The sequence below is a fragment of the Rhamphochromis sp. 'chilingali' genome (assembly GCF_963969265.1).
Source record: "Rhamphochromis sp. 'chilingali' genome assembly, chromosome: 2".
NCBI lineage: Eukaryota > Metazoa > Chordata > Actinopteri > Cichliformes > Cichlidae > Rhamphochromis > Rhamphochromis sp. 'chilingali'.
The window spans coordinates 59,748,556-59,769,366 of NC_137930.1; the positions used below are offsets into that span (position 1 = coordinate 59,748,556).

The window sequence follows — 20,811 nt, forward strand, 5'->3', positions numbered from 1 at the left end:
GAAACATTTTGACTAGAGTTGATAAATAGGCTTACGTTTGTGAATCCTCTTAATTTTGTCTCTCAGGATGGCGTTTTGAAGCTGCTGTCTAATACAGAGGAGTCTGGCAGGTTGAAATGTCCTTTTGATCCCTTGCAGCCATTTACATCAGTCCTCACAGGTAAGATAACATAGGTGACATTGTACAAAGCAGTCCTCTACCTGCCTTATCTTTTATTGAGCGAGAATTTTATAGCTGCAGAGCGCCACGCTTCACTTCACTCAGTTATTTGCAATGAATTTGTATTCATGTCTTTGTTTGTCAGCCCTCTTCTCCCATTTTTGGGGGCCAAGAAAGACACAAGCTTACGTGTCTCTGCAGCAACAACAAAGTTACTTGGCAGACAAATGCAAAACAATTGTGTCTCTTGCATGTGCTTGTTTCAGTATGTTAATTGAAATCTTACTCACTCTGTATATATTTTAAAAAAAAGCTGTAAGATTTGTTTTCTAAGTCTACTGTGCTTCTATTTAGATCAGTACCTGTATGCGGGCACATCTTCAGACTTCCTGGGCAAAGATACAACGTTCACACGCTCCCTAGGCCCTCCTCCTGACCAACACTACATACGCACAGACATCTCTGAAGACTACTGGATCAATGGTACACACATGCTTGCACACATCCACGTTAACAGGCTGACTGCACTCCAAACTTGTTATTGCTTTTTCGCATAACTTCTGGCCTCTCTACTGATACAAAGAGCCTCTCTGTGCCCTCAGGATGGTTATTGGCATTCCAGAGGGAAGGAAACCGCCCACTTACTCATTTAGCTGGAACTTTTATATGATTGCCATAGCTGAGCCAGGACCACGCCTATGGGGGAATTTACAGTGTGCCACAAAGTTCACAGTCCTAGTCACACCGCATGTTAGCCAGGGGTATGCACAGTCATCACTTAGGACTGAGGAGTGACCTTCTCTGCATGCATCATCTCCTGTTTGCAGTGTTTTATAGCCACTGATGGACTGTCATGTATCAACAGTTGTCACTAGAACCTAAATCCTTACACATGGTCTCCACATTTCACAACTACACAGTCAGAGATTTTTGGAGTAATGCGCGCTCTCTCTCTCCCTCTCCCTCTCTGTCGGTGTGTGTAAACAGTGAGTGTCGACACAGGGCGGCCGTCTCGTTTTCCCATTTCTTGGAGTGTTTCGGTGTTTCAGTGGAACATCTTTTCATGACTAGCAATGACCTTCTGTCCCATGTGTTAGCTATAATGCATTAAGCCGTTCCAGTTGGGGAATCACCCTCTAGTGGTTGGCTTGGCTTCTAGGTGTCGAGCTAATGTTGATGTAATGTCACTGTAACGTTTAAACTTTTGGGCCTGTTCCCACCTGATGGCAACATGCTGTTGTTTCTCCTCACTGCTATTTTCCTACATCATATGTAGCACTTGTTGTTTTAATACAGTGTCCAGTGCCGTAAATGCAGTTGAAAATTGTGCTTACTAATAATTCTTAGTAGCTTGAACAGTTAAAATCAATCCAAAAATAACCTATTTGCCCTCCAGTAATTTTCAGAGGCAAACATGCTTTGTGCAGTTTAACTGTATTGTAAGTATTAATTATCCATTTGATAATTAGCAAGTGTACAGATTAAATTTTGCACATACACACAGGATCATCACATAAAACATAATATATTCTTATTCATAGGCCCGTGACAGTTTTATTTTTTAATTTTTTCACAATCAAAAACATTTTAGACATAGAATTATCTCTCAACTCTTTTGTTCCATTCAGATGTCTGGACTGTTTGAAGTTTTTTCTGCTGTATCTTCTTTTGCAATTGTTGCATTCACAGCTGTCCTGCTTTACTGTCACCTTTGCATCAGCATTGTGTCTAACCACAGCAGGTACTTCCCTTTGCATTATTCAGTTTTTAAATGTTTGCTAAAACATCCAGAAGTATCGTGTCAGTTTCATGTTGATAGATTGCTTTCACGTCCCAAAGAGGCCAAAAAAACCAGTAACAAAGATTTTAAGTACAGGACATATACACTTGTCATAGATGCGCACATATAAATCAGATGTTTAACCCAGGGTGTGTAAGAGTATCTTTATGCTGCACTGATGCATAATTGATACTGCCTGACATACTGAAAATCATGTAAATTTAAACAAAACTGCTTTTAAAGTCAATTAAATCTTCTTTTACAATTGCTGCATGTACCTAAGTGCAGTTTATGTTCAGCCCATTTCAGCTTTACACTTAGTAAAGAGAGAGTAATACATCAAATCTCTCTGCAGAAATAGAAGACGACTGTAAATAAACACACGCTAAGTGTAGTTTTAATGCTACCTTAAGACTGCAGTTCATGCCAAAACCATTATGACTCATTTTAATGCTATTTCCTCTGTCTTCTCCATTCTGTGTCTTCAGAGGCCAGGTTTATAGCTGCCCATCCCATTGCAGACACCTACAATCCAGATGATGATAAAGTATACTTTTTCTTCCGCGAGGTGTCCTGGGAAGGCAACGACAAAAGCATCCTCTCCCGAGTGGCTCGTGTGTGCAAGGTGAGATATTACAGGAGAGAGGTGTGGAAAGTAGGAGATATATGGTGGAGGGGTGAAGGGGCTGGTACAATATAACTAATGAGCAACAGCAAAGCCAATGAAAGACAGTATGATGCTGTACATGGATGCTGAGGCCCAGGTAGTGATGTGGTAGGTGCAGAGAACTGGTGCTTGAAAAGACAGCCTAAAGTAGATAGGACCTTGTAAAATAAGAGATGGTGTCCTGATCGGGTGTGAATCTTTGGCTGGGAGGAACCGTTCCCAATTTTATCCCAATTCTTTTGTGGTCATCCAACTCTGTCTGGAGCAGTAAATCATGGTTAGAATTCTTATTTTTGCTGTGTTTTTACTACCTAGTCAGTCACTGAGGTCAATATAGGTAATTTCTTTTCTGAAAGACCTTTGATGATAATGTGTCACTGCCACTTAGGTTCTGTTTGACAGCACGTCAAAACAACTATAAGTTTAGCTGCACCGCTGACTGTGGGCATAAGCAGTGCAGTTGCATGATCTGAGGCTCTCTGTGCACCACGCCGTGTGTCGCAAGAGGCAGACTAAACACAACAAAAAGCAAGCCATTTATTATGGCTGATGAAAAGTCCATAAATACAAAGTGCATAAGAAAAATAACAAAATAGAGACTATAGAAGTGGAGACAGCTGGGGCAAACTAGACGGATATAGGCAATCAAGAGAGGGAGACAAGATCAAGTTCAAGGGGGCCAAATACTTTTACAAGCCACTGTAAATCACCTTTTCAAAGATGCTTAAACATAACTGTGAGGATGAAAAATGAAATCAAAACAGGAATCAAGCCCTCAACCTATACTTAAAAAAAACAAACAAGCTATAAGACCAAACAGAAAACAGCCAATAAATGACTAAATCCAGAAATCAAAAGATTCAACTCTATGTAACAGACCAGGCATTATAACACAGTGTCCAATTAGTTCTCAGAGTGGAACTAGGTGACATGGCAGTTTAATATTAGCATGCACGATCCAGGACTGCATTCTTAGAAAAAAGCTTTCAGTGTGGTTATGACTTGAGAATAAGCCGTAAAGCAGACTGGAAGGAGATTCGTCTGAATTACGGCCCTTTCTTCTCTGAGCCATGTGTCTCTCATGTACTTTGTACTTTGGTTCATATTCATTATCTGCATTGTGAATGACAGCTCCTTACATCAATCCTCTTTGAAGATTATCACCATTGTGAAAGATCCCCATTAAGTGCTTACATTTTGGGGGGTCTCTTAAGCACAAGTGTGTTTTTTGTGTGTTAAACCATAACAGCCCTTTCTACACCACTTGGCTAAGCTTAACAAGGGGGGTCTTTTAAGTTTTCAATGCGTGACAAGGAGATACACTTGAACCCTCTTACCATACCTCAGTCAAAGGTCTCAATTTAAAACAGCAATTCATATGCTAAAGTAAAACCTGCATTATTAATCAGCATTTGAATTCTCCCCTTCATCACGCTGCACTTCCCCTTCGTTCGTTTTCCTTTTATGTTTTTCACCCTTCTCAGTGTTTTCCTTTCACTTTTCAGTTACTCCTGACTGAAGGTCTTCTTTGTGCAAGTTAAACAAGCAAATGTATTCCAGAGGCATGTGGTTCACTTGTTTATTTTCATAATTAGTGAAGGAAACCTGAGTCAGTCTATGATGCTCTGTGTTGTCTTTCCAACCGCATTGGCTGGATTACAGTGTTTATGCTCAAATGTATATTATTAATTACAGTTCGTGTTCAGCCGCGTTGGACAGCTGCACTCTCCGACGATGGTTTGTTACAGAGTGTGTGGTTGTGTTTCAGAATGATGTGGGTGGGCTGAGGAGTCTGACCAATAAATGGACAACCTTCCTCAAAGCCAGACTTGTGTGTTCCATCCCTGGGCCAGATGGCGTGGACACACACTTTGATCAGCTCCGTAAGTGACTGTAAGATTAAAAACTGAAAATCTGGTCAATAAAGTCAGTTATATGTTCTAAAAATTGTCTTCGGAGAAAATTTCATACAAGGACGGAAATGCATCAACAGTACCACATGGCTAATGGTGCTACCAACTGCAGTTCTTCAATACTGCAATTTATTGTTGGATGCTCGCCTAAATCTTTTCTGTTTGGTTATTGATAACAAAAAAAAAACCTTTTTCATTCTTTTTTATTTTGTAGAGGATGTCTTTCTACTCCCAACCAGAGATGACAAAAACCCCATAGTGTATGCAGTCTTCACAACCTCTAGGTATGATTTTTATCAACACAACCTCAGGTCCTTTCCTGTTTCTCCAAGCATTAACCTGACCTGTTCTTTTTACTTTTCCTCCAGTTCCATTTTCCGTGGCTCAGCAGTGTGTGTTTATAGCATGGCAGACATAAGGGCTGTGTTTAATGGACCTTATGCCCACAAGGAGGGGCCTGACCACCGCTGGGTAGAATATGAGGGGAGGATACCATATCCCCGTCCTGGAACGGTATGTTGTATGCCAAAGAGAAGAGCATAAAGGAAAAAAAAGAAAAGAAATCATCTGTACCTTCTGCACTTATCACTGTTAGCTATTCTGTTTCCATATATTGGATAAGGTGTTTAATTTTCCTCCTAATCGAAAAATTATAAACATGGCTTTAATGTAAAGGTTTGCTGGAGGGCATACTTACATCTGCACATGCAGCCTGGTAATGCATGACCTTCACTTACACTTTGATGAGGTTACTTGAGAAGTTAATCAGATTCATGTTTCATTTTGTTTAAAAAAAAAAGATTAATTAAGCGAAGTAATGTGATGGACAATTTGGTGCTGACATCAAGTGTGAAACAGATGTTTCACATATGCTTTGTCTCCTGCTGTTCTTATTTTAGCCTCTAGAAGGAGACACATACCAATAAATTGTTTGAGTGAATCTGCTCCATAGTTGAACTGGTGGAAGGAAATATAGAAAACACGGTCACTAATCAGCTGTGATTTTTTTGTAATTTTAGTGCCCAAGCAAAACATATGATCCAAAGATCAAGACCACTAAAGACTTCCCGGATGAAGTTGTCAGATTTATTCGATTCCACCCTCTGATGTATCACTCTGTCTACCCTCTCACTGGTCGTCCTGTGTTCACACGTGTCAAAGTTGACTACACCTTGACTCACATTGTGGTGGACAGAGTTTTGGCAGATGATGGCCAGTATGAGGTTATGTTCGTGGGAACAGGTGAGTCACACCTCTCCTCCTAGTTTTTGTGAAAGTCAACATTTGACCAGCAGAGGGCAGTATATTACTTGTTGTTTTCGTTGGCATTGGACAGATTTTGTGTAGGGTGAAATGAACATATGCAGTCTATGTTTTATATGCTTCTCAAGCAACTCTCTGAAGATATTCTGGTGGTAATTTCACCCCTCTTTCTTTCTGTCTCACTCTCCTAGATGTTGGCTCCATTCTTAAGGTAGTGAGCATCACTCAAGAAAACTGGTCAACAGAGGAAGTGGTTCTTGAAGAGCTTCAAGTGTTCCAGGTTTAGTTCAAAACACAGTTATTCAAATAAATACACACATATGTTACACACTGATTTGCTGAGTTTTGTTTCCTCATAGTGTAGCTGTCAGTGACTTATAAGACAGTGAAATATTTATATGTAATGAATACATAACTGACCTCCAATAATTTATATCCATTAGCTTTTAAGTTGATGGAGTTTGTTTTCTTTTTGCAGAATCCCTCGCCTATCCTTAGTTTGGAGATCTCGTCTAAACAGGTTTGTTCTGCACACTTTGTGCAATTGTTCGTGCAAATTTGCTCTTCGCTTCGATTAAGCCACATGCATTAAGTTATATGCATATGGCTTGTGTGGCACAAATCATATAGTTTTTATCTTGTTATTCATGTTTTGGTTTTCCTCTCTGTCTGTAGTCTTCCCCATTTTCTTGTAGCTCTCTCACCCTTACGCCTCATTATATAAGGGTCAGGAATGTCAGTAGACACTTCAACCCCAATCACAGCTTCCATTAATCACCAACAGTGTTTGACCTGTGTCTGTGTGCCTGCCCGCTAGAGTTTTGAGGCGAGTCAGACTAGATCCAGTTGCAACTGCGAAATTCAGCCTATTCATTTTGCAAGCCAAATGTCAGCCTTCACAGAAACCTAAGAATATCTTGGAGTATTCTTTAAGTTATAACCTGATTTTCAAAAAGTAGTAATCATTTAAGAAACTTAACCATGTGCTTTTAATAAAATAAAAAATATATCAGACTCATATCTATATGCAGCCATTCTTTCAGCAGTATACGCTATCTTAAATTGGTCCTACACCACAAAGGAAACCATATGAAGACTATGCACTAAAGCATACTAGATCAATAGCAACCTTGCAACCGAACTTTTTAGAGCAGCAAAGATTTCTTTAAGTTTCTTGAAGACGTTTCACTTCTTATCCAAGAAGCTTCTTCTTAAATTCCAAGCTTAGAGCTGACGAAGCTGGTGAAACAACTTCAAGAAACTACCAGATCTGTTTTATATGAACTTGTTTCAGTGCCAACTCTGTAATTACATCCCATACTACACTGAAGCAAAAATGCCTTCAAATCACAAGTATCACCTCACATAGTTCACTCAAGGCCTTCCGTCTGTAGTCTACTGTTCTGTGTAGGTGTTTATGTTTTGTTGTCCTAGCAGCCTTGTTTCTGTTGATTAATGCCATCTTCGTTCTGTATTGTAATGTGATTTTTATCTGCAACAGATCAAGAATTTAGTGGAAGCCGGTTTTTACTCACTCAGAGCAGTTTAAATGTAGTGTATTTAATGTTGCGTAGAATCTTTTTCTTTATAAAAATAGTACATAGTGTACAAAGAAAATGTTATGCTAAGAAGGGGAAATCTTTAAATCTCTGTGTGATTCATTTAAAGCAAACATGTTCTGATAGATGAAGAATGCTAATGCGGAAAGAGGAAAACTTTTTAATAAATATAATTTTAATATAGAACAAATATTTTTTCCATAAAAAATAGTTTTAGCTTTAGCAGACTTAACTAATTAACTATTTACGCAACATAGTGATATGTCCTCTGTTGATGATGTACAATTGTTAAAGTTGAAGGTGCTTTGTATGTTTGTATGTCTTGAAGCAATGTTGTGTTTTACCATAGCAACAGCTCTACGTGGGTTCAAGTGAGGGTCTAGCCCAGGTTTCACTCAGCAGATGCCACCTATATGGCCAGGCTTGTGCTGAATGCTGCCTGGCACGAGATCCCTACTGTGCCTGGGATGGACACACATGCGCACGATATATCCCTGCCTCTAAGAGGTATGCACATGACACTTGTAGTACTTTTGTATTTTTGAAATGTCCTCATGCATTAATTCAAAGCAGTAAGCCTGAAACAAGTATCTGAACAAACCCCAAAATAAAAGGAAATCATTAGAGTGCAAATGTGGACCGGTGAACACTGACTCGTTGGTTCCATAGTTTGCCAGGGGGTGTGTCTGTTTGTGTGTGTTTCCAAGGCTAGTTCTTAATGCTGGAACTCTCAGACGTTCATAGCTCTCCCTAAATTTTTTTTCTGTTTTCATTCTCTTCACCTCACAATATTTTCCAAGCCATTAGGTAATTATTTTTCTCAGGCAATGATTAAAGATGTTTCAGCGTGTTTTCGGCTGACACTGTCATTCCACACTTGCAGAGTGTGGTCCTTGAGGTGAAAATCAAATCCTGTTCTGTGTTTTTGTTTGTGAGCTTGCTTGCATGAATCCAAGCTCTGAACAAACTGTGCCCTACAGTTTGGGTTCATAGTGCCATATTATTGCCCAGTAGGGATTTTGTTATGGTTTGTACAATAGTGGAGCCCTCCAGGGCTCTTTGAAAGCAGACCTTCAGAGTGTCAGGGAATGTAGGCTACAGATGTCCCACCACACAGGACTAGCAGGAAGTGGAGGAAGAAATCAATACAAACTGAAGGAGCCCAAGTGAGCAACACAAGTCAGAGGTCAAAGAAACTTGTTTCTTTCTTCTTTAAAAAAAAAAAACCAAAACTGGTACACTCTAAATGTTTTTGCAGGAAAACAGATAAAAATGCCAACAAGATGATGCCCTCAACTCTGTGTATGTGTCTGCGTGTGTATGTGTATATATATATATATATATATATATATATATATATATATATATATATATATATATATATATATATATATATATATATATATATATATATATATATATATATATAAATAAATATAAATATAAATATAAATAAAAACACCCAGCACGCCCCTGCGGGCGGTTTATCCTTCAAGCTCGGGTCCTCTACCAGAGGCCTGGGAGCTTGAGGGTCCTGCGCAGTATCTTAGCTGTTCCCAGGACTGCGCTCTTCTGGACAGAGATCTCCGATGTTATTCCCGGGATCTGCTGGAGCCACTCGCCTAGCTTGGGAGTCACCGCACCTAGTGCTCCGATTACCACGGGGACCACCGTTACCTTCACCCTCCACATCCTCTCGAGCTCTTCTCTGAGCCCTTGGTATTTCTCCAGCTTCTCGTGTTCCTTCTTCCTGATATTGCTGTCATTCGGAACCGCTACATCGATCACTACGGCCGTCTTCTTCTGTTTGTCTACCACCACTATGTCCGGTTGGTTAGCCACCACCATTTTGTCCGTCTGTATCTGGAAGTCCCACAGGATCTTAGATCGTTCATTCTCCACCACCCTTGGGGGCATCTCCCATTTTGACCTTGGGACTTCCAGGTTGTACTCGGCACAGATGTTCCTGTACACTATGCTGGCCACTTGGTTATGGCGTTCCATGTATGCCTTGCCTGCTAGCATCTTGCACCCTGCTGTTATGTGCTGGATTGTCTCTGGGGCATCTTTACACAGCCTGCACCTGGGGTCTTGCCTGGTGTGATAGACCCCAGCCTCTATGGATCTTGTACTCAGAGCTTGTTCTTGTGCTGCCATGATTAGTGCCTCTGTGCTGTCTTTCAGTCCAGCTTTGTCCAGCCACTGGTAGGATTTCTGGATATCAGCCACCTCCTCTATCTGCCGGTGGTACATACCGTGCAGGGGCCTGTCCTTCCATGATGGTTCCTCGTCTCCCTCCTCTTTCCCTCCTCTTTCTTGGGTTTCTGCTGCCTGAGGTATTCACTGAGCACTCGGTCAGTTGGGGCCATCTTCCCAATGTATTCTTGGATGTTCGTTGTCTCATCCTGGACTGTGGTGCTGACACTCACCAGTCCCCGGCCCCCTTCCTTCCGCTTAGTGTACAGCCTCAGGGTGCTGGACTTGGGGTGAAACCCTCCATGCATGGTAAGGAGCTTTCTTGTCTTTATGTCAGTGGCTTCTATCTCCTCCTTTGGCCAGCCTATTACCCCAGCAGGGTACCTGATCACGGGTAGGGCGTGGGTGTTGATGGCCCGGATCTTGTTCTTACCATTCAGCTGACTCCTTAGGACTTGCCTGACCCTCTGCAGGTACTTGGTGGTTGCAGCTTTTCTAGCCTCTTCATGGTTCCCATTCGCCTGCTGGATCCCCAGGTACTTGTAACTGTCCTCTACGTCTGCAATGTTGCCTTCTGGTAGTTCAATCCCCTCAGTTCTGACTACCTTCCCTCTCTTTGTTACCATCCTACTACACTTCTCCAGTCTGAACGACATTCCAATGTCATTGCTGTATAGCCTGGTAGTGTGGATCAGTGAATCGATGTCTCGTTCACTCTTGGCATACAGCTTGATGTCATCCATGTACAGGAGGTGGCTGACAACTGCTCCGTTCCGTAGTTGGTATCCGTAGCCAGTCTTGTTAATGATCTCACTGAGGGGGTTCAGGCCTATGCAGAACAGCAGTGGGGACAGAGCATCTCCTTGGTAGATCCCGCACTTGATGGTGACTTGTGCTATGGGCTTGGAGTTGGCCTCTAGTGTTGTACGCCACATCCCCATTGAGTTCCTGATGAAGGCTCTTAGGGTCCCATTGATCTTGTACAATTCTAGGCATTCCAGTATCCAGCTGTGGGGCATTGAGTCATAGGCCTTCTTGTAATCAATCCAGGCCGTGCACAGGTTGGTCAGTCTGGTCTTGCAGTCTCGGCTGACTGTTCTGTCTACCAGTAGCTGGTGTTTTGTGCCTCTGGTATTCTTGCCAATTCCTTTCTGTGTCCCGCTCATGTATTGACCCATGTGCCTGTTCAGCTTAGCCGATATGATGCCTGACAGGAGCTTCCATGTAGTACTGAGGCAGGTTATTGGTCGGTAGTTGGAGGGGACCGGTCCCTTCTTGGGGTCCTTGGGGATCAGGACCGTCCGACCTTCAGTTAGCCATTCCGGGTGTCTCTCGTTAACTAGCAGCTGGTTCATTTGTGCTGCCAGACGCTCGTGGAGTGCAGTCAGCTTCTTTAGCCAGTAGGCGTGAACCATGTCGGGCCCTGGTGCTGTCCAACTCTTCATACTGGAGACCCTTTCTTGGATATCTGCCACTGTGATGGTTACTGGACCCTGTTCAGGGAGGTCGCTATGGTCTGCCCTCAGATCCACTAGCCACTGAGCATTGCCGTTATGGGTTGCGTCCTTCTCCCATATGCTCTTCCAGTATTGCTCCGTCTCCAGCCTTGGTGGTGCTGTTCTCTTATTGTTCCCTTGCCACTGAGAGTACACCTTTGCTGGTTCTGTGGAGAACAGCTGGTTTATTCTCCTGCCTTCTATCTCACTGGTGTACCTCCTCAAGCGGCTGGCCAAGGCTGTGAGTCTTTGCTTGGCAGTTTCCAAGGCCTCAGGTATGGACAGCTTGCTGTATTTCTTATGCACCTTCTTTGTCGCACCTTTCTGCAGCTCCGTTAGTTGGCTAACCTCCCTCCGTGCTACTTTGATCTTGCCCTCTAGCCTCCTTCTCCATGGAGGGTACTGCCCCTTGTGGCTGTTCAACTTGTAGCCAAGCATCTCACTGATCACTGCTGCCGTATTGTAGATCAGTTTGTTAGTGTCGGTAATCGTGGTTGTAGGTATTGTCCGTAGTGCTGCATTAACAACATCTCATTCCAACAACGCCCTGTTTTCGTCTCTTGCCCACTGATGCCTTCTTGTTCCAGTAGCCCACTTTTCATCAGGGTGCCCTGGTTCCTCAACACCTGACGCGGACCTTGTTGATCCGGGCGACGTCCGAGCCAGCATGCTTTCATATTTATCTGTCTCGCTCATGTCTGCGGTAGGCTTGCTTAGCATAGGGGGTCTAGCCTTAGGACCCTTACTGGATACAGACGCCCCAGGCGGGAATCGAACTTGCGATCCTCTGTTCCAAAGGCTGGATAGCGTAGTGGTATATATATATATATATATATATTTTTTTTTTGATATCCTATTGTAGTGATAGACAAGATTATCTTATGGAATAAAATGGAGTGGTTCTTCTTCTTTAGCTATACAACTATAAAGCTAATGCCTCCCTACATTTTAAGTGCTTTTGAAAAAATAGTAATTCTCAGACAATTTCTTCACAGGTTTATCACAAGTAATGGCAAATTTGGCATTCACGTGAAGTGTGTCAGAAACATTCATTTTAATAACTATTTGTTTGACTGATTTACAAAATGCAGTATTGAGAAACACAAATAAAGGTATTAAAAACCCTTTTTCTGATTTTTGTTTTGTTTTGTTTTTCAGTTTTCGCATGTTGCAGTGTTAACATCAATCTGGATTTACTTACTTTAATGACTGAAAAGAATTTCACATAATTTTCATATAACAGTGTTATTACCAACTTTGATTTTGGCTTTTTTGGCTAATTATGGCTGTTTGTTTTATAATGTCTAATTCCTGTCGAACCTTTAACTGTGATAATATGGTGATGCTAAAATTGTAATTCATAGAATAGAATTCAGATAAATGTCTAATAAGGACTTCATGAGTGGATAATCTACTAATATAATGTACACAATGTATATTAAATTAGCTAGATGCTAATTTTGTGAAACTCCCCTCGTGGAGAATACTGGACTGTGAGCGTAAAGCATATAAGTTCTTTATACTTTAAATTCTGCATCTCAATACTGAAGACTAAAGTGGTCATACGCTTCCTTGTTTTTTGCTTTGTTTCTGTGTTTACTTGCAAGGCGAGCTAGAAGACAGGACATCAAGAATGGAGACCCTGCCATGCAGTGCTGGGACACAGAAGACAGTATGTACACTTTATGTCTTAAGGGGTTCGGCCACTGTTTGTTTTTGTAAAGCATTTCTTAAAAAATCAGGAAAGCATCTGATCACTTCAAATTCTGTCTGCTTGATAATGAACCTAAACCCGCAGACAGATTCAAGAAGAACTATAAACAGTGTCAAGAAAGACAAAAAAATCCTGCAACAGATGGTATGGCTCCCACGGAGCTCCGATGTCAAGATTACAGAGTCAGATTGGGATCACATGAAGAGACAGAATCAACGGAGAACGGAAGTTTTTCAAAGAAATATGACAATATGTCCAAGATACTTTCATGTTGGCTGACACAGCTGAAATTTGTGTGCTTGTGTATCCATTGTTGGGGTTTTCATGTCATGCAACAAACATGTTTTTAATGACAGTGATGTCCTTTGCCTGGTACTGCATAATTGTCACAAAAAATAATCTAATTATGAGACATACATCAGATACTGTATCTTTGTTAGAACCTGAGAAAACATAGACACTACTTTTGGTTTTTACAGGTCTTGGTACTGGGAGTGTGGAGGAGAAAATTCTCTTTGGGGTGCAGAGCAACTCCACATTTTTCGAGTGTATCCCCAAATCTCAGCAGGCCCGGATTCGATGGTACATGCAAAGACTGGAATCTGAACGCAGAGAGGAGGTTAGAATATTACTGCATTTTTCATAGATTCAGCTCTCCTTCTGTAGTCTGAAAGTCTTTTGCTTTTCTTGGGTTCATGTTGAAGGGGTTGCATTTATTTTCTTCCTACATCAAAAAGTGGGGAAAGGTTAGAGTGCCTAGGAACAGTGTTTGCTACAGCGGCACTAATTTCTCACAGAAATGCTTCAAAACATCAAAACACACCACAGCGGACTTCATGTGCACTGCTTTTGGAGTGTTGAACTTCTCAGCAATTATTTGTACTAAAAATCTCTGCATACGCATATTTTTAATAATGTCTAAGGCCTTGACAGCAAAGTTTCCAGCCATTGCAAAAACAATAGGGTGGGAACAGAAAGGCATAAAAGCAGAAAGAGGTAATATATTTGTATTTGAGGTGTGGAAAGGAACTAAATAATGATGACAGTTGTCTCCTGATTGAGACAACAGAGATGTGCTTACTCAGCACCTCAGTGCCTTCCCCTCCCCCTATCCAAACATACAATCTATCCTGCACCCACTGCAAGTGGCCCTTTTAGTGCTTAACCTCTCTACTTCCCACTACACTAATTTCCTCCTACCACTGTGCTCTGTCCTCTCTCTCAGGGGTGAATGTAAGCACAGTGACAGGTGCATAGGCCACTAAAGACCCATGTGCTTCTTTATGGGCTCACACTGCACAAAGCTCTGCTTTTTGTCTGTGGGTGGATGAATGCATGTGTCTGTGTTTCTTTATGTACCCCTACAGTGAAAAACTATAACAGAACTCCCCAGGGACAGCCACGGGTTTTGGTGCAATAAACACAATGTGGTGTTTTCTGTGTTTGTGTGTGTAGGGATGAATAATATGTGACCTGTTGCACTGTTGACAAAGTGATGGCGGCTTGGATGGAGTCAAATAAAGAAAAGTGATTTAAAATTTCAGGTGTTTTGAATTTTAAGTAAGCACATAGCTCCTTAGGATTCATACCATAAAAGTACTTTGCAGGCAAAAGAGTTAAAATACAAATATAATGGAGATAATTTTGAGTATAGGTTGAAAACAGTGCTAAAAGAAAAACATGATAATAAGATAATCATGACAAGGATTAGACAAATACAGGGAAGCTATATAAGCTAAAAATAATAATAATTACAAAAAAACACGGCCAAAGCTGGAGCATGATTATGAGATTATTATGTGACTATACATAGTTACTATATATTATACTATAGTATTTCCAAATACATTTGCAAACTGAACAGTGGAAGAGCAAAGTAGTTTATGAGCAATATTGCCTTAAAACACTTTTTTTCTCGTTTGTGAACTCAGACAACATAAAGTAATTATATAATAATTTCTGGTACTTAAATTATTGGCCTTTTTACTTCTTTGTCATGTCGGTTTATACGTACAATTATAGTAAACACAAGATTGTGCTGCTTCAAAGCAGCAAACATTGATCATAAAAAGGATGGAGATCAAGTGAAAAACAAGCTGGAGGTCAGAGGAGCGCACACTTTTCAGATGTTGGAATTCATAGTCAGTTGTGTGGGCGATATCTTGAATATGTTCAGATAGCATTCTTGCAACTAATACCATTTGATTTCTTTAACTGTCTTAATTTTTCTCTTTGTTTTAATTACCTAGTGGCAATGGTGTGTTTGCCGATATGTGTGTTATGTATAAAGTTTGGATCTATGTTTTTAGGCCTTTTTTGGATGCGGAATTGAAACTACATCCCTATTACAGTAGTTGGATCTTGGCCTTCTAGCTGTGTAAGGTGGTTTATGTGTTCTCACAGCTGCAAAGCATGTGATCATTTAAGTGTCTTGCACATTTCAATCTCTTCTTTTCTGCCCTGTTTTCTTCTGTCATCCTTTTATCTTCCCTGGCCGTTAACTTCCTCCTCAGCCCGACCCTAATCTTTGCTCACGTCCTGCCCCAATACTCCTTGCCTACTTAGCTTCCTCAAAACTTTCATGCTGTGTCCACAATTTCCCACAGTTTTCCCTCCTGTGTTTCTGGGTTTTGATAAAGGCAACCTCAGCCAGCTGTTCATAGCACCTGCAGCCCAGTCTAAAACTTACTCAACTCATAATCTCCTTATCCAGTGCCTCCTCTTATCTCCTAGTAAAACTCAGCTATTAAAGATGTGAGCTAGAAGAAATTTTGCCATCTTTCTCACATCATGTTTGTGCACACGTGTTTACCTCCTGGAGCCTGCAATGCTAGCCCATTGGGTAATCTCTAATAAGAAAAGTATGGAAAAGGTTAAATGTGTTGCTCAATGCTCATTAGCACAAAGCACCTATTTCTCAGCTTAGGTGGGAATTTCTTAATTTGATACTTAAAGCATCAAATTAACTTAGAAGTAGACTGCAAATATTCTCGCCTGTGTTTCATTTAACAGTTTAAACGTCATCATTAAATAACATTTCATTGCTTTACTCCACATTCATGCAAAGTTGTTAAAACAGAAGAGCATAAGTGTGTTTATGAACGCTATACACCACTATACACTGGATTGCTTTCCCTTGTAGGAGTTGCTGATGTGATTGCATGCCCAGACACACACAGACATATCCACACACAGGCATACAAATAAAGACAGACCATCTGGCTAAGTTTAAAAGCCTGGCATTGCTATTTAGTCACAGATGCCTTGGTTTTGGATGGAAGAGTGCAGGCGACTTAAAAAGCAATCAGATAGGCACATGAATGCTAATTGGATGATTTTAAAAGGCAGAGGACAGAGAGCCACGTAAGTGTGATTTTTATGTTTTTAATACGTATACCATATGTTTTGTCAAGTCAGTCAGGTGTGTCAGGAAATGAGAATGTGGTATGAGACTGGCTAGTAGGTCTAATGTGTGCAAAAGACAACATCCAGAAAGACTCTGAAACCTGTGGGTGTGCCTCTGCCTTGACTACACATCATTAGTGTCAGATCTGGAAACCACCACAGAGCTATCCAAACACACACACACACACACACACACACACACACACACACACACACACACACACACACACACACACACACACACACACACACACCTGTGTATGTAAGAAAAAAATGGTAAAACAAGACCACAGCAAGCACATGGGCAAAAGACATGGTAATATTCTGCATTTCTTATCAGTTACACCTCTGGGGGTCAAAGTGCAGCTGTGGGAGGTATCCCTTTGAAGCAGCCACACTTTCACACATGCTGGACTCACTCCCTCATGCTCTTTCTGTGTCCTCTTAACACAGCTTTGTTTTTTTAGGCTCTGACAGCAGTCACATCATCCGATGAACCGTGGTGGATGCTAGACGGAAATAGGGCCAAAAACATTAGCATGCCACTTACCTTAACAACAAGCACATACATTCCCAGCAGCGCTCAACGTTTACTCTCATTATGCATCTAAAGATCTCTCATCACATAATGACCTGTGCCCACCCACGCCGTGAACTATACTCGCCACACCTAATTCCATATGCTTCCCGTTTTAGGGGTCATTACCTTGTTCAACACAACTTGGTTACAAATCTTCAGAAATGTATGTGTTTGAGGAGGGTGTAGGGCTGTGCGATATGACCAAAATCTCATATCCCGATATTAAGACATCTATCGTCCCATAACGACAGAAATCACAAAAATGTAACATTTTCTGTAAATTCTGTGAATCTCGGGCAGCTCGACTTGCGTGAAGTGTTTCCAGCTGGGTGTCGTACCTGGAGTCGAGTGTTTTAACTGATGCATGAAATAATAAATTTTTAGACATAAGTTATAACGGCCGCTGTTTTCTTTGATGGCCACTACAGTGACCATCAAAATAATGAAAAAATATTGCCGTAAACAGTTTATTTTGCGACACCACGAAAAACGATAGCGTAAAATGTGAAACGATAGACGTTTTTATATCGTCATCCGATATATATCGTTATATCGAACAGCCCTAGGAGGGTGATGTGTTAGCTGGGGTTTGTGGTGGTGGGTTGGCATTATGTAGCTCTTATATGTTTCTTGTTGTCTCTCAGGTCAGATTTGATGATCGAGTAATTCACACGGAAAGAGGTCTCCTAATTCGCTCCCTTCATGCTTCTGATGCCGGTGTGTATATCTGTGTAGCTCAAGAGCACACACACTTCACCCATACTCTCCTCCGTGTCACTCTACAAGTTGTTACAAATGGACAGCTAGACAGAAAAGCCAAGCCGAGTGACGACTCTGCCGGGGGGCTACACCATGGAACAGAGGCACGTCAGCGATATAAAGACTACCTGAGAGCGATGAGCTCTCCCTTCAGCTCTCTAGAAGAGTACTGCGATGCACTGTGGCTGGATAAGAGGCCGTTGAGGGTTCGAGGGCGAGGCTTAGGAAATGGCAAATGGAAACACATCCAGGAAATGAAGAAAAGCCGGAACAGGAGACACCACAGAGAGAATGTGGAAAAGAAAGAACATCAGAAGCAAGGGAGGGTAGTGAGGACAGCAGAACAATAGGCGACAGGATATAGAAACATTAAGGATGTTTATATTAACTGGTTTAAGGATCAAGCTAATGTGACTCAGAACTGTGAAACTGCAGTGTCAGATGAGCAAGTAAACTTTAACTCTTAAAGTGACATGAAAGACGATCAGTGAAATATGCAGTGCAAAAATGCAATATACTTAGCAAGCAACTTGAAGTAGTAGAGGTATGTTACAGGAAAACGCACAGTTAACTTTGTAAATAAATTATCCATTGATATCACTCAAGCTTCCGTAGTTTGACAGACTGCTGTTGCTCGTTTTACTCCAAAGTTTCATAGGGCTAATATTCCATTTGGTCACTTAATGACATTAAAAGTTAGGATTTGTAATATTGGAATTAAGATGACGCCATTACTTTCATTATGTATGACTGTAAATATTGATATGACATGTACAGGAGACATAGCATGCTAAGTTTAGTCTTATTACTGACCTATAACAGTAATCATTTATGATGTTATTCTAAAAAAAATGACATATTTTTGTACAATCCATTTACTCTTGTGTACTGTAGGTGCAATAGAGGTTTTTTTTTATTATAACTGTTTGTGAACGTTATTTAAATAAATGTGTCTTGGAGCCTCTGTTCCTTAAATTTATTGCTTACTTATATTCTGTGCACAGATAAAATCAGTATGCAAAAACTTTACTGCTGCAGTTACTGGCAGTCTCAAGTATATGACAGGCATACTCGGAATTAGTTAGGGTTAGCTCAGCTGAGCCTCTCCTGATATAGCAACACGGGTCCCTGTACACTGTATGCAGATGTCAGAATGATTCAGGACCAGCTGGTTTGTTTTTTAGTGTGTGTCCCTGTGTGTGTGAGCGTGTAAAGGTAAATGTGTAAAAGACAAGAAGAAGAAGAGAAAGTGGCAACTTCAGTAGAAACCATTTGAAATATAAAAGGCTGTGATCAAACCCAGTTACAGATTTCCCAAAATAAAAATAAAAAGTTGAGATGGCATCAGTGTCAGAGGCATGAGCATGAAAACCAAGCATTATGCAACCCAGTGTGCCTGGCCTGAATTTTATGTACAGACTTACAAAGAAATGGAAGTAATATGATACACGGTGCTTGTATTTCAGGCTGAAAATAAAATGACAAGGCTCTTCTGTGAAAGGCATCATCACAGTCATGGGAGTCCTGTTTTAATTGATTTAGTGGTAACATCTTAAATTTCATTTTGAGTGAGCTGCTGAAATACTGGAAGAAGAGTCACATAGAAAATTAGTCTCAAACTCAAATATATATATAAAAAATATGACTTTTAGAAATATTATTATCATTGCCTCATAGACCATAACTGGTCTATCATAAATAGCTATAACTGCCTTTATGATGGACACTGTGTTTTTCTTACAGAGACATTTTATTGTGCTTACTTTCTCCCTATCTAACTGTATAAATAGGTCTACCATTTTGTGCTTTTCCACAGTGATTTTCAGAGCTTCTTGTAACAAAGACAATAAATATTTCAAATGCTTCCTCTCTGTCTATTGTTTATTTATCAGTCAGCTGTAAAGAATAAACTGCATCTCCCCCAAACGGAAACAGCAAGAGGACTTTATAAAAACTAGAAAATCTTTTCTTCTAAATATTATTACATTAAAATATTATTTTTCACATTTTTTTTACATTAAATTATTTATCAACTTATTTCACATAAACAAATGTACATGCATATTTTAAGACAATGTATTTTCTTAAATCAAAATTAGTTCAGCTTACCAAACATTTATTTATACTTCACATCGTCCTGTACTGTGGCATTTTCATTTCCCCTCTTTAGACCATCACAGCCAACTGCCACAGTACCACCACACTCTCAAAAAAAAAAAACCAATTTGAAAGACCACTAAGGGTGATAACTGTCAAAAATATCAGCTCACTGCTCAGTGTTGCTATTGCTAATGGTTTCATTTCAACAGCATCAACTTATTATCTTATTATTTATTACAACTTAGTGTTCCTTATTTATATATAAGGCTGAATGATAATGTGCTATCCTGCACAGAAGATCTGTTGTCAGATGCCATAAGAGATCGTAATTGTAGACATAAGCATACTATGTATGCTCAGAGTTAACTTGACCCTCACATGTGGCTGGAAAACAACCCATGAGTGAAGTGATTTGCTGTTCTAGACAGGCAGACAGAAACAGTGGGGGTTAAATGAGGAAACAGAACCATGGAAAGGAACCAGAATTTCTAGAAGGAAGTGGTTAATTTGATGTGATTGGTGTAATGAGCAAGCAAGTGTGCTTAGGAGCCCCTGGAGCGAAGCCTTACAGTGTATTCACACACAGACAAAGGCACACGTACACAGTATACTTCTTTTTCTCCATCAGTGTCATGGCTGTGTGCAGGAAGGCAGAGGGGAAGGACCCAAAATGCAGGACTCACGGAGGCAAAAGTAAACTCAGAATAAACTGCTTTATTGCAGGCTGCTGATCAAACAGAAGACTAACTAAACTGGAAAATATAAACTAACAGGCAGGTAAATACAGTTGACAGAACACACAGCTGAAACTGAGGGTGAGTAGACATTGACGACACGACAGAGAACAAAGGAAACACAGGGCTTATATACACACGGCAGTAATCAAGGGATGAGAGACAGGTGGGGAACACACCTGGGAGAAATCACAGCTGACGAGACAGGGGAAATGTAACCTGAACACACTCACATAAGACAGGGACCTTCAGAATAAAACAGGAAACTAACAGACACAGAGGACCAGACAAGACACCATGGACAGACAGAGGGACATACAGGCAGAGAAGACTAAGCACAGGCAAAACCTAAACTAAACCCAGAAATAATAATCATCATCATCATAGGATAGCTAAAGAATCAGAACATAATTATAATGAGCACAATCTGGAAACACACCAAAATACAAGAAACCGAAAAAGCAGGGTCAAAATGACCCAGAACC

The 20,811-nt window shown here is 40.7% G+C and overlaps 1 protein-coding gene across 3 annotated transcripts in view; it reads left to right on the forward strand.

The window, feature by feature from the left end:
- sema3d (sema domain, immunoglobulin domain (Ig), short basic domain, secreted, (semaphorin) 3D) overlaps window positions 1–19,305 on the forward strand; it is a 31,169-nt gene extending 11,864 nt beyond the window's left edge. For all 3 annotated transcript variants that reach the window (XM_080870197.1, XM_080870196.1, XM_080870198.1), the window contains 13 exons: window positions 67–160; window positions 515–643; window positions 2,429–2,565; window positions 4,376–4,490; window positions 4,735–4,804; window positions 4,889–5,033; window positions 5,540–5,762; window positions 5,975–6,063; window positions 6,262–6,303; window positions 7,692–7,849; window positions 12,642–12,706; window positions 13,228–13,367; window positions 17,378–19,305. In XM_080870197.1, the coding sequence (XP_080726323.1) occupies window positions 67–160; window positions 515–643; window positions 2,429–2,565; window positions 4,376–4,490; window positions 4,735–4,804; window positions 4,889–5,033; window positions 5,540–5,762; window positions 5,975–6,063; window positions 6,262–6,303; window positions 7,692–7,849; window positions 12,642–12,706; window positions 13,228–13,367; window positions 17,378–17,842 (1,872 nt within the window). In that variant the 3' untranslated portion in view covers window positions 17,843–19,305. The remainder of the gene's footprint in view (window positions 1–66; window positions 161–514; window positions 644–2,428; window positions 2,566–4,375; window positions 4,491–4,734; window positions 4,805–4,888; window positions 5,034–5,539; window positions 5,763–5,974; window positions 6,064–6,261; window positions 6,304–7,691; window positions 7,850–12,641; window positions 12,707–13,227; window positions 13,368–17,377) is intronic.
- Window positions 19,306–20,811: the final 1,506 nt, after the last annotated feature.